The following is a 12,962-nucleotide window of genomic DNA, read 5'->3' as shown; positions in this document are numbered from 1 at the left end:
CGCGCTAACTCCCCGAGTCAACGAGGCCAGCTGCGTGCCCCCCACCCCTCCGCTCCAACCCTAAAACGGAGATGGGGGGGGTGCACTCCCCTTCCCCCCACCCCCTTCTCCCGGCCCTGCCAAGAGTTTGATTCCGCCTGTGAGTGACACCCGACACCAGCTCCTCCAAACCCCGGAGAAATCCGTGTCTGAGACCGCGGAAGCACGGCGCGGGGGGAGCAACTTTTGTCTCTCTTTTGCAACTGTACGCGTTTGCCAGAGCCACCGCCGACTCCGTCCCCAGGGGGGGAGCAGCTTTGCACCCGGACTCGCTGCCAGGACGTGCCCCCAAGGGGAGGGGGTGGGGAGACCTCGTCTCCTCTTCCTTCTGCCCCCCCCCCACGTGCCCCTCTTACAAAAAAGAGGGGCGAAGAGAAGGAAGAGTTGGGGGGGGAAAAGGGACGCGTCCCCCCTCCTGTTCTTCCTCCCCTACCATGAGACCCCGCTCGTCCCGTCCCGTCCCGTCCATGTGCGCGTCCTTCCCCCCGCGGGAGCCTCGCCCGCGCCCCCTGCCCCGAAGGGGGCTCCGGCTCCCACCCCCGCCCCGCCGCGGCTCTGCGCTCCCGCCTGCGCGGCCCCCGCACGCCGCCGCCGCCGCGCGGCGGACTTCAGGGGGAAGTTTGGCGAAGTCCGACAACAAAAGGGGCAAAAACGCTCTCCTCCCCGCCGACCCCACCGCCGCGGGCCCCGCGACGCCCGGCGCCCAGGAGAACTTACCGCCGACCGAGCCCGGCTCGCACCGAAGCACCGAGGCGGCCAAGAGCCGCAGCAGCAGCAGCAGCGGGAGCGGCGGCGCCGCCTCCATGTTGTGCCGCAGCAGCAGCTGCCGGAGCCCGCGGAGTGTCTCAGGCAGGCTCCATGCTCGGGGCGCTGCGCTCGGCGGGGAGGGAGGCGGGGAAGGGGGGAGGCGCTGCAGCCGACCCTCCTCCTCCTCCTCCTCCGTGCGCTCGCTCCGTGCCCCCGCCGCCGCGAGGAAAGGGGGCTGGGATCCTCCCGCTCGCACCCGGAGCTCGGGGAGGAGCCGAGCGGACGGCAAGGGCCCGCCTCTCCCCTCCCCTCCCCGTGCGGGGCGAGGGCGCACCTTCCCACCGGGTCTTCCCGCCCCCGCCCGCGCGGGGAGCCAACGGCCGGCGCTCGCGCGGGGGGAGGGGGCTAACAGCCGCCCGCGCGCACCAACGGCCGCCCGCGCGCGAGGGGAACCAAGGGCCAGCGCTCGGCACCTGGGCAGGGGCAGGCTGCTGGGGAACCACCCTCGCACAGCCCCGGCCCCTCAGCTTAGCACTGCCCTTACTCCAAAATTAGGAACAGGTGAGGGGGGAAAGAGATTGCTTACCAAATGGTTAAAAAGAAACAGTTCTTTAATTGATTTAAAAATCAGGTGTGCAGATCTTCACTCCTTTTTCCCTCCGCAGGAAAAAAGGGGGGTTGTTTTCTTCCCAGATCTGAGTTTGTCTTTCCCTTCCTCCTCCCACACCAAAACAAACAAGTGTTTTCTTAAAAAGCAACTCTCCCATAAAGCATTACCTTTCAAAGAAAGGTGTATTTCAGCAACAATGTTTCCTTGTTTGTTTTCCCTCCTGAACCTGCTCCCAGTTCACCACAGAAACCCCAGCCCAGGGCACGGGGGCAGAAGCTCCAGGCCCTGGGGCCCCAGGCCTTCCCGGGCTCTCCCCAGCAGTGCAATGAGCGGAGCAGTGCCCAGCTGACGTGGCGTGTCCTACACCCTTCTCACCCCACTTGTACATGCTGCACCCACCGCCTCAGCCGGGCTGTGAATGGAAACAGCATGGCCAAGGGGCTCSATTGGGGTCTCCCCTTTCCCTAGTGCTAACACAGTTCTGCAACAGGAAAAAAAGTTGCTAGACTGCCTTGTATCCAGACGGAAGTGAAGAGGGTCTGACGTCCCCTTAAAACATTTTCGCAAGTCTCAGAGCAGGAGCAGGGGCTGTAAATCACAAGCCCGTATTTTAACAAATGGGTGCTTCGTTTAATAGTTGCTCTTCATTTCAGAGATGAGCAAGTTTCAGGTTTCCCTGTCTCTGGCAATGTACTAATTTAGCTGCTTTGCTGCAGGTGCTACAGCAATGGCTGAGATTACTTCTTGGTGCCCCATGGATCCCTGCCCATTTCAAACAGCAGGATCAAGTATTCGATAATTCTTTTAGGTCCTGTTAGTTACCCAAATGCAGACTTTCCTCAGACTTGGTGGGGAAGGGGAAAGGGCATATCATTCTGGTTAGGGTTTTTTTTTTTTTCTTTCTTTTTTTAAAGTCAGTGGTAGTCAACTTACCTAAGAAAGCAGTTTAAAAATTCAAGGAGTTAAAGGGCTTATAAGCACTGACCTTAAAGTTGACCTGCAAGGGAAAATAAAGTGTTTCTGCTCTATCTTGCTGCTTCTTTAATGCATAAAGAACACTTATTTTAAAGAGGGTTCATTCTCAGTATTATTTAAAACCTAGAAAAATCTGGACTTCCTTGAAGACAGGAAAACCAGAAGTTGGTCTTTCTTGATAGAAGGCCTGTAATAAAGTGGAGCCCAAATCTGGGCTGTTGTAAATCATTAACGGCAAAACTTTGCGCGAAGACCAGCTGATTAAGGGTTTTGTTTCGAATCTGTTTAAACAACTGTTCAACACCAGACAAGGAACCAGAAGAAAGATTTGTTAAGACAGTAATTGGGCTTTACATGCCAACTTTTGACCAGTCTGACCTCCTGCATCATGGAGATCACCCAGTACTTCCGGCATCACAGTAACTGGGGTAATTCAAATCAGAGCCAGAGGACAGGCACAGGAAACAGTGGCACTCGCAGCAGGCAGAGGGCAAAGACTGTGCACAGAGACCAACACCTCGAGCCCCCTTCAGCTGTTACGTCGGAGAAGAGGAGCACCCACACACAAAACTGTTTCATGAGCCTCCACGGAGAGCTGGGTTGTCCCAGGACAGCACCAACATCACCCGAGTTCCTCTTGCCACCAGGGCAGTCGGGTTCCCTGCCCCATCCTCCTCATTGCCCTCACAGGGCTGGGGAACACAGGGCTGGGATGACTCACCTGTAGCACCAAAGCAAGCAGCAAGGCACCRGTGGGTGAGCTTGCTGGAGAAGAGAAGGGACTTTCTCTCCTGAGGCTGGCAACTGCTCCTAACGCTTGATATCTTGGGGCCTGTGGTCCAAAAGCAGGATGTAGCATGGCTGCTGTTATCCCTGCTCCATCCAGAGTGCTGCTTATCACCACATCTGCCAGGCTGCATCATGGCACTGTCAAACTGCACGGGAAATTTAGGCTCGGCAACATTTTATACCAACAGAAATAGCAGTGTGTGACTGGCCACAGCATAGAGAGAAGCAATATTTTATACAAAAGTGAAAGAGACTAAAAGAGATAAAGAAGAGACTGACTGTCAAAGATTTAGACTGAGACATTTCGCCAGAGAACAGAAAGCACGTTTTTCAAAAGACAGTATCTGCCATAAGAGCTATTGAGACCAGAAAGATCCATTGGTGACTGATCACAGCCACGCACCAGCCTTGCTGTGACAGGTGACTATTCACAGGCATAAACTGCAGAGTTTCATTATCACATCGAAGCTCATTCTTCACAGTAGCAAAATCTGGAATAAAAGCTCCTTTTTGGAGAGTGTAACATTCTTGTCTGGTATCTTGTTCCTTCCCGACTGGGCCTACCCCAATTAAAAGATTGGGTAACAGACTCAAAGCCAAAAAGAAGAGAGGAGTGAGACCAGCCCATGGAAACAAGCAACCAGGGAAGACAGTTTTATGCATTATTCCTTGGACCCAGCTATCTTAAAACTCACTTAATATATTGTAAGAGTATTTGGAGAAAATTAAATGTGAGCAACTCTGGAAAGAAATCAGACCTGTGTACTGAGAAGGTTGTCTCTCACCCCAGTTTTCCAGTCCTGCAAAAAATCATTCAGCAAAACTAGAGAAGGCAAGGCTTTGACATTCCTGAAATCTTGGGTAAATACATTTTTGTAATAAAGTAAAGAGCAGTAAAAAAATAAAATAAAAAAAAAAGAACTTCTAGGAAAGCAAAAACTGAGTGTGAGCCCCACTTTTTCTTTCCCTTTCTCTTAACAGAAAAAAGATGGATTACTTTTAAAGAAGGTCATATGTTCACAGCACCCAATGGGGCTCCAAAACCAGAGCCAACACTCTTTCACCAAAGACTTCTTGTGTAATCCCGGATAAGTCAGTCTAGCATTCCTCAGTTTCTGCTACATAAGCAGGGCAGGGGGAATAATTTTCCTAACTTCCATCCTTTCTGCATGGAGTATACAGGAAGCTGCAGCAATTTGGGGACCTGGCTGCGGGAGGGAGGAAAAATCCAGACTGCCAGCCCAGCATTTCCCCTCCAAGTTTCAAGCCGGCCAATTCTTGCTTTCTGCCATCGTTGTCATCACCGATGGAGAAAGGAGGGAAGTGCAGAGCCATAGGAGGGATAACAAAGAGCCCAGCTGTATCTGAGCTCCTAGGCATGTCCTCCAGGATAACCTAGCCATCCCACTACAGCTGGAAAACTTGGCTTGACTGAAATGCTCCAAATGTTTTCTGCATATTTACTCCTTGTGGATTTCTCCCCACCCACCCCAGTTTACAGCATCCTTCTCTCCCAGCTGCCAGAGCTGCCTGAGCTCCCGTAGAGGAAACGCTTAATGACAACTGCAGAAGCCCCTAAAGCAAATTTACTGCCTTATGAATGACATTCAGGTTTATTTTATGATGAATATCAATACCAAGACATATCTCTCTCTATATATCTCTGAGGCAGCACTATTTAGCCAAAATGAAGTCACTAGATCCAGATAGGCTGAAGATGTACTTTAGTGTTTTGCAAAGGGGAGGTAAAGTGAACAGTAGAAAACAAAGCACCAAACATTTTCATTCTCTGCTTCTAAGGCCTTGGGACAGCATCATTTTCCTTTTCCAGTGTGTTTCAGATACACTTCTTCACACCTCCTTAACCAGCTTCCAACTAGAAAGCAGCCTCAAACTAAACATTGTTAGGGATCCTTATTCTTTCTCATCCTGTATCACAAGAGAAAAAGTTTACAAGAAATCTAGAATGAGTCGGAAATGACTGAGGAAAGCACCATCCCCCTGGATAAAGGTTCCCTCATCTGCTCCAATAAAGAGTCATGCTAAGGAGAACACATAACAGCTACAACTAAGATTACAAACCCCCTGTGAAGAAAATCCATTCAGGAGTATCATTAGCATGGATGAGTTTGGTCATGGACTCTCCAGGACATGCTTCAGAAAATCTGGGTTTAGTCTCCAGCTCCATCACAGACTCTGTAGGCATCACTCGGCAGCTCCTCCAACATCAGCTACTCATCTTTTACCTGCATATGTTGCATTTTCACTCTTCCATTACCTGCTTTGTTCAGAACATCCCTCTCTTCTCATTAGAGGCTACTGCAATAGTGGCCTGAAGTCGCATGGGGCTTTTAGGCACTGCTTTAAAAAAAGGTGGCTTTCAAGTATTAAACAATACTTAATGCTTAAAACTTTAAATCACTGCACTGGCACTAATTAAGTTGCCTGACAGGGTGGTAAAGCGTTACCATTATCACCTCTTTATCCAAGGCAAAAGTGACAGTAAGACAAGTAATACCTCTGTTTATACATGCAGTTTCCCTGGCATTGCACAAGGATAACAGCGAATTTTGTTCAGGGAGATTATTCCCTCAGATATCTCAGCAACCTGACTTTGTCTACACAGCAGTTTCCTTTCTTTTCTTTCTCCCTCTTCCCCAGAGAAGCTATAACATGAACTGAACAGTTAAACCAGCGCAACCTGCCATGCAGACACAAAAAGGAGTGACCTTTTTTCAGCTGAGCTTAAATCAGTGACTTTTCAGTCTATGGTTCATATGCTACTTTTAAGACATTCAAGACAGTAACAATGAAAAAACAAGCCAACCTTCGGTGCGTTTAAGTTTTCTGTACAGAACTCAATATGCCTCTTGGGAAAGCTTTAAGGGTTCAAGCATTGAAAAAGGTTGAAAGCCACAGGCTTAGGTTGCTCAGGAAAGGTTTGAGGTTAAACATCAGAGAAGCTACTCATCCAGAACATAGGCAGCCATGCAGAAGAGCTTGTGTGCATTATACATATATAAACTGGAGAACTTTCCTACATGGACAGAGCTCCTATGCCATGCCTAGGATTACAACCCTGGCATTTCTAGTGCAGCCATTTCCAAGCAGTGTCATGACCCTAGTGAGGTTATGGCAATTACAAACAGGGCTCAGAGCCAGCCAAAAATTCGGTTTTGTCAGATAGACATGCTAGATTTTAGGGGAGGGAAGTGCTGCAAGTAATCTAGGTGGGACTACAGAAGAAAAAAAGACAGAGAAGAGCAATCTGCCAGTGCTCAAGGTTTTCCACAATACACAGAGTCCATCTGCCAGGAGCTTCTACTCTAACAGAGACAAATAGGACACGCACGCCAATAATTCAAATACAGGAAAATCTAGAGACACTGCAAGTCAAGAGATCAGAGTGCTATGGGACAGAGACTTCCTGGCAGAAGTGAGTTTAAGGAGAGATGACTGACATAAAAGGCTTGCAAGAGGAGAACTGATATAAAAAAAAAGTATGAAAAATGTCCTGTTAGTATCATTTGAAATGCCGTTTAAGGGTTTACTGTGCTAGTGAGGTGGCGAGGGTAAAGAGTTGTTCCCAAAGCCTCCTGCTGGCTAGCAGCCTCAGGAACAGAGGGGCTGACACTGCCTGAGGAAGAGAAACATGTCACCATAAAAAGTTCTGAAAACATAAAAATAGTTCAGCGGGTTTTTTTGGTGGTGATTCTTGGACTCCGAATGCTTTTCTGGTCGCAGCTAAACTCTCTGCTACAGCCACCAGAAGAGCGGTCATTGCATTTCCCTGTACTGTACAAGCAAGAGTTTCTCTTTAAAGCGTCAGGGTCAGCTATCTTTGCAGAGCTGCTCACAAAATTAACCCTTCTTGGTGCTGGAGCAGCACTTTGTGTCTACCTATTAGTCACCRCATTTCTGTATCAAAGAGAGGAAATATCCCTTTAGTGAGAGATAAGGAAACTATGAAAGAAAAGAAGAGTGATTCTGCCTGAAGGGACATGGAAAGTCAGCCACAGAGGAGGGAGCAGATTGCCATCTCCAGATTCTCAAAGCAGGAGTCCACTCCCCGGAGCTCCTCAGCCCTATGTTCCTTGTGAGGAACCATCTCTCACTATAAGCAACTCCAAGGCAAAAATTAAACAGCAGGCACAGAGATGATACGTATTAAAGTAACAATAAAAATCCCCAAATGAAATACACTACCCATAAAAAAAAATGCAAATAAAGGAAGTTGAGCACAACAAGAAAATATGGTTTGTATCCTCTCCTCCCTACATTTCTCCCTTTCCCAGGCTGTGAGATCATTCAATCTAGCCTCTGCTGCATCTGCGTAACCAACCCAGTAGGCTTGTTTGAACAGCTAGGAACCCCCTTTCCCCCAGTGCTTGCAGGGATCCAAAACACCAAAATGTACACACCCATTGCTACAAGACATTATTTGAGGGCTCACTACAGCAGCCAGCAAGTGATACGTACTAAATCTCGCTGAAGTGCTATCCAGCACAGGGGAATCCCTTAAGAGTAGTTTAGCTTCGGTCATAACACAGGAAGATGAGTAAACTGAGATACTTTGATCGATACTTCAGTCAGAGAGAGGGCTCATCTTAAGATAATGAGGATGTAAGAGCAGCTGCTGAAAAGGTCATGGAGAAATGCCACGATTTAGGGTAGCATCTTTACATGCCCGTACACTGCTCCAAGCAGCTCTGCGCTGCACTGGTGCCTGGTACCAAGTAGAGCAAGAAAAGATTAATTTGAAAGAACCTGAAAGCCGGGTAACCCCGTCTCATTGCTTACAGAAAAAGCATTATACAATAACTGCATGTAAATGAGCACTCCACAACTCCCATCCACCCACTCACGGTAGTTGGCTTTGCATCATGACGTTCAACTCACTGCAGCAAATGGTTATGTTGGGTATTTTTGCCTTCTCTTCTCTATGCTCCATAGGTTTGTTACAGGTGGCAAATCGATTTAACGGTGGTGGTAGCAAACAGGCAAACCCTACACAGTCATAGATGAGCAGCTGAGTAATCCACAACTCTACTAGCACAGGAGGCAACTCTGGAACCAGGCTTCTTTCAGAGAGATACTTATTCATACAATAGCCAAGTCCTGTCTTCACTTATCCCCAACCCAAGTGTGGCTGCTATGCACATCTAAAATAATGGTAACCAGCTACTCTCTACAATGTGGGTGGCATGCCACTGAGCATGCAGCCTTTACAGCATGATTACCCTTTCAGCGAGCACTTGGTTTTATGGAAGAAACATTCCAAAACACCATGACCTGTTAGCACTGGCATATGCCTCTCATTCATTCATTCATACCTTAAAAGACAAAGCTCTCCTCCACTGTTAAACACATCCCCAAGTCAGGAGGTCATGTACTGCAGAATTAAAAGATGTAGGAATAGTATGAAAACAACCCAGTGGTAATACGTTACCATAACTTCATTATAGCTAAGGCCACAGACTAAGGTTGTTTCTTTGACATTTTCAACATTAAAAGAAGTGTCTCTTACCTTTGAATGCTGCCCAAGATAAAAAATGTTGTAAGCTGGGGTGAAGCCATGCTCTACTAGTTACCGGCTGACTAATTTTTGTGGGCGGTTAAGATGCCAGGCAAGACTTGCTCTGTCCTGACAAGATGGGAATCTTTCTTGCAGGCAGTGGGAAAGGCCCCATGATATGGCTCAGTGCTGGGACTATTTAGATATTAAAATAGTGGATGTTGAAAATGATCTAGAGCGCAATCCGGTCCGTAAACTGTACCTGCCATCTGCTTGCTGACAGCACTTGGAGCAGTTCTTGGTGGGATTACATTGCGTGTTCCTGTTGGCTGCCAGGGAAAAGAGATGGGAGTTAAGGGAGGGGGGGAAAAAAAGGAAGTTGTCTTATGTAAGGAAAAGTTGCAGACAGGTGTAATTGTGGGGAAAAAAGTCTCTTGATTACAAAGTTTCATACAAGATTTAAATATTACTACACAGCAATACACACACACACAAGCTTACTGCATTTAGTATGATCTTGCACAGTATCTGGTCTGCACTTTTTAAGAAATAAGTACCTATAACATGCCTGTCACTGAGTTTGCTATGTGGCAAATCAGATGACTGATGCTCTTCCTATACAGCAAAACTATTTCTCTGGTGATGCAACAGTGTGAAATGGGTCTGAAGCTYCGTAATAGAGAATAACATCCTGTAGATGGCAGCATTGGTGAGCACCACTAGTTAAACCACAGCTCCAAATAGCCAACCTAACACCTATGATTCTATACGAAGTTTTTGTAGCACCTTTGATTGCGGAAAGCAGTTTTCTTCATCATTAATTTACTTTTCATCATTTGTGATTCTTCAAAAATTAAGATTTTTCTCTCTCATCCATCTTAGACAAAGCACATGGGCCTGGCAGCAATAGAGGTCTGAACAAAACCAGAATTATTTCAGCAGCTCATGGGAACTCCGATGAACAGTAAGGGACTCACTGCACTGGGCACCATCTAGCTATAATAAAAATTGCTGCTATCCCTGAGAGATTCATAATTCACAATAAATTAAGATTCTAGAGAAGACAAAATGTGAGGTCCAATCCATTGCTCTGTCAGCATTACTTAGAGAGTGGGCACTTTCTTCTGTAACGGATCTGTGCACTGACAAAAGTTACTGACATTGATGCAGTTATACTAGTAGGACGCTTTTGCAGCAGAGTGTACTTCAAGTGCTTACACACAAGATCACACGCCTTCACCTGCTGTAGATACAGTTTACACCACAAAGTTTGGCAGAAGGTCTATACCAGAAGACGTTTTCTGGTTTGGATCTGGTCTAAGTGGACACAATGACTGAATGAAGCTGACCAGTGGAGGATTAGATACAAACCCAGCATATTTTTGGTCATACAAAACAACAATCACCACTGGTTATCACTTCAGAGTTCATTTCAATGTCAAGCTCCCCCATGCCAGCAGATACCTGTAGGATTTGTGCTGCAAAAACTGCAGAACTGATCAGGTGCGAGTGCATCCACCTTGGTAAGCAGACATGACAACACTATTTCTCCGTCCTCTAACCGTTTATTTTTATGAACGGGCTTTTGGGCTGGATTTTCCCTTCCTAGCATCTATGTAGTTCTTTGCACAGTCTGCACATTACAGATCTCTAATGTCCAGAAGAGAAGCTGAAAATCTGGTCAGACGCTTGGCATATTCTGGACTCTTCACATCTTCTCTTCACCCATCTCTCTCCAATACCAAGAGTATGCATTAACATAAACATATAGCACTTGCATAACACAAATACATAATGGACATGCATTTTGACGGAATGATATACCACACAACACACAGGCATCAGACCATGATGCTGAAGCACCATTTAATCATAAACTTAAATTTTCAGWTCACAACTTATGTACAAGAATTTATGCCAGACTAATGTCTGTATTAATTAAGCATCAACATGACAAATAGAGAACATACGGTGTTCTGTTTAGGAAACAAAAGTGTTAAGGTTTCATTACTTTCTGGATTTCTATGAGATTAGAAGAATTGTAAATTGTAAACTCAGGCAATAAAAGAACAGTTTAGAAACGAAGTTACAAAACTTTAGCCAAACTGAAGCACATTAATGGTTACCTGTAATTGCTAGGAGAAGGAARGGACTACAGCGACAGGAACGTCGCAGAACACAGACTGTTCAGCAAGTTCTTGTAGTATGCGAGGAGAAATGCTGCAGATGCACAGTCCTGTGAAACCACACAGGGGAGCGAGGTCTGTGCTGTTTGACTGTAGCAGTGTTGGAACACACTGAAACTGTAAAGCAGAAGAGTAAGTTGGGTGAGACCAACCATCAAAACTCTCAGTCTTAGGAGAGGAAAGAGTGAGAACAGCTAAATAAACTGTTGTGAAGAACACAAAATTAAATGAACAGAATTCAGAGAAATGATGGGAAAGAAGTGGAAGGGGTAGAGGTTCAAAAGTGTCGCCAGTCCTTAAACAAAGCTTACCTAAAGACACTAACTGTCCTAACAGAGAAATGACAGGAAGAAAGATAAATTTGGCTAAATCATGAGTTCTTCAATGACCTTCACCATAAGGAAGAAGCATACAGATTGCTGAAAGAGAGATAAAATTACAAATGAGGTTTATAAACTATAGTACAGACGTGAAGAGATAAAACTCAGAGGCCACGGCAGAAAGTGAAATATAAGTAGCACAGAGGAGAAAAATGAGCTTCCATAGGTGCATTAATAGCAAAAGGAAAATAAGTGAAGAGTTGATCTACTTAAGAGGGAGAGAAAGCTCTTGACAGATGTAACTAAAAGGATAGTGATTAATGAATTTTTTGCTTCAGTGTCTATTTAAAAAAAAAAAAAATCACTGTGGATCAGACAGCCAATACAAATAACATCAGCAAGAAAGGAGAAAACCTCAGGCTAGAATTCAGAAAGAACAGAATAGATAAGCTACATRGTTTTTAGTTGGAAGAAATTCATCCTAGGAAGTTTAGGAGAACCATTAGAGCCATCAGCTGTGATCTCTGACAGCTTGCGGAGGACCAGAATATTTCCAGAAGACAGAAAAAAATGTAAAGACAGTGTCTTTGAAAAGGGAAGAGTCAGGATTATGGCTTGCTTAGTTTAACTTCAATTCTAAGAAAAAACAAACCAACCAACCACTTGGAAGTACCTGCCAGGTAATCAGGAGATAAGTAACATCCAACACATATCTGCTGAGAACAAATCACCTGAAATAGGTTTAAATTTCTTTCGGAAACAGGCCTTGTACACAGAGGACAAACATGAGGGAACCCACAGTCTGACTCTGCTAAGGGCTTTGACACTATTTCCCTGTGACCTTCTAGAAAGCAATCTAGCAAACCGTGGGCTGAATGAAAATACTACAAAGTAGCTGCAATATCTGTTGGAAAAGTATGTTCAGAAAGTAGTTATCAATATGTCGATGCCAAAATGGAAGGACAGATTAAGGGAAGTTCCTCAGGGACCTGGCACTTTACTGTTTTCATCATAAACTTGGAAGACAGACTAGAGAATATTCATGACGTGCTTGCAGACGACAACAAGCTGTCAGGGGCTGCCTGCACGTTGCAGGACAGGCATGAGAAAAGATCCTAAACTGGGGCACTGGTCTCAAAAACAGAGGATGAATTCAATACAATAAAGCGCAAAGTTCTGCAGTTAGGCAGGAATATTTGGTTATATGAACACCGGATAGTAAACAACAGGTTTGGTTACAGCTCCACAGAAAAGGATCAGGGGTTGAGTGGCTTACAAACAGGACATGAATCAATGCTATCAGCTTCTTATTAAAAAAAGCCAGACATCATACCAAAAAGTGTAAACAGAAGCATTGCTTGCAATGCACTGGAGTTACTCTTCCTCTCTGTGCGGAACTGGTACAAGCCTCCACTGGAATCTCATGTCAAGTTTTGGGTATTATATGTCAGAGTAACACGGCCCATTTGATTTTCCAGAAGCAGCAACAAAAATGCGTAGAGGTCCAGTAAAACCTGACCGACGACGAAAGAGGGAAGGGAGGCAGGACTGGCTGGTCTAAACAAAAGAGAGAGGACCAAGAAGAGGCATGAGAAGAATCTTCCAGCTTCTGTAAAGAGAAAGGGAATAATCCATCTTCCATGCCTTGGTAAACAGAATGAGAAGCAAGGGGCTCAAATCACAGCCAGGAAGGTCCAGGTTAGACACAAGGAAAAACATTATAGTGATAAGGATAGCTGGAATAGATGCTAAAGGAGATTGAGGAATCACTCCTGCCAGAG

The 12,962-nt window shown here is 45.9% G+C and overlaps 1 protein-coding gene and 1 long non-coding RNA gene across 4 annotated transcripts in view; both read right to left on the bottom strand.

The window, feature by feature from the left end:
- The window catches only part of LRP5 (LDL receptor related protein 5), a 167,078-nt gene extending 166,143 nt beyond the window's left edge, over positions 1 to 935 (bottom strand). Inside the window, exon 1 of one of the 2 annotated variants that reach the window (XM_026059155.1) lies at positions 757 to 935. In XM_026059155.1, the coding sequence (XP_025914940.1) occupies positions 757 to 844 (88 nt within the window). In that variant the 5' untranslated portion in view covers positions 845 to 935. The remainder of the gene's footprint in view (positions 1 to 756) is intronic. The other variant, XM_026059154.1, reaches the window with a different exon arrangement.
- Positions 936 to 10,578: 9,643 nt separating this feature from the next.
- The window catches only part of LOC112962704, a 3,312-nt gene continuing 928 nt past the window's right edge, over positions 10,579 to 12,962 (bottom strand). For both annotated transcript variants that reach the window (XR_003252383.1, XR_003252384.1), the window contains 2 exons: positions 12,515 to 12,738; positions 10,579 to 10,978 (listed from right to left, as the gene is read on the bottom strand). This is a non-coding gene — a long non-coding RNA (uncharacterized LOC112962704). The remainder of the gene's footprint in view (positions 10,979 to 12,514; positions 12,739 to 12,962) is intronic.

The sequence above is a fragment of the Apteryx rowi genome, unplaced genomic scaffold (genome assembly GCF_003343035.1).
Source record: "Apteryx rowi isolate R43461 unplaced genomic scaffold, aptRow1 scaffold_152, whole genome shotgun sequence".
In the NCBI taxonomy this organism is placed as follows: Eukaryota; Metazoa; Chordata; class Aves; order Apterygiformes; family Apterygidae; genus Apteryx; species Apteryx rowi.
Note: the sequence above shows the minus strand (reverse complement) of the source record. Positions and strands in the feature narration are given on the sequence as shown.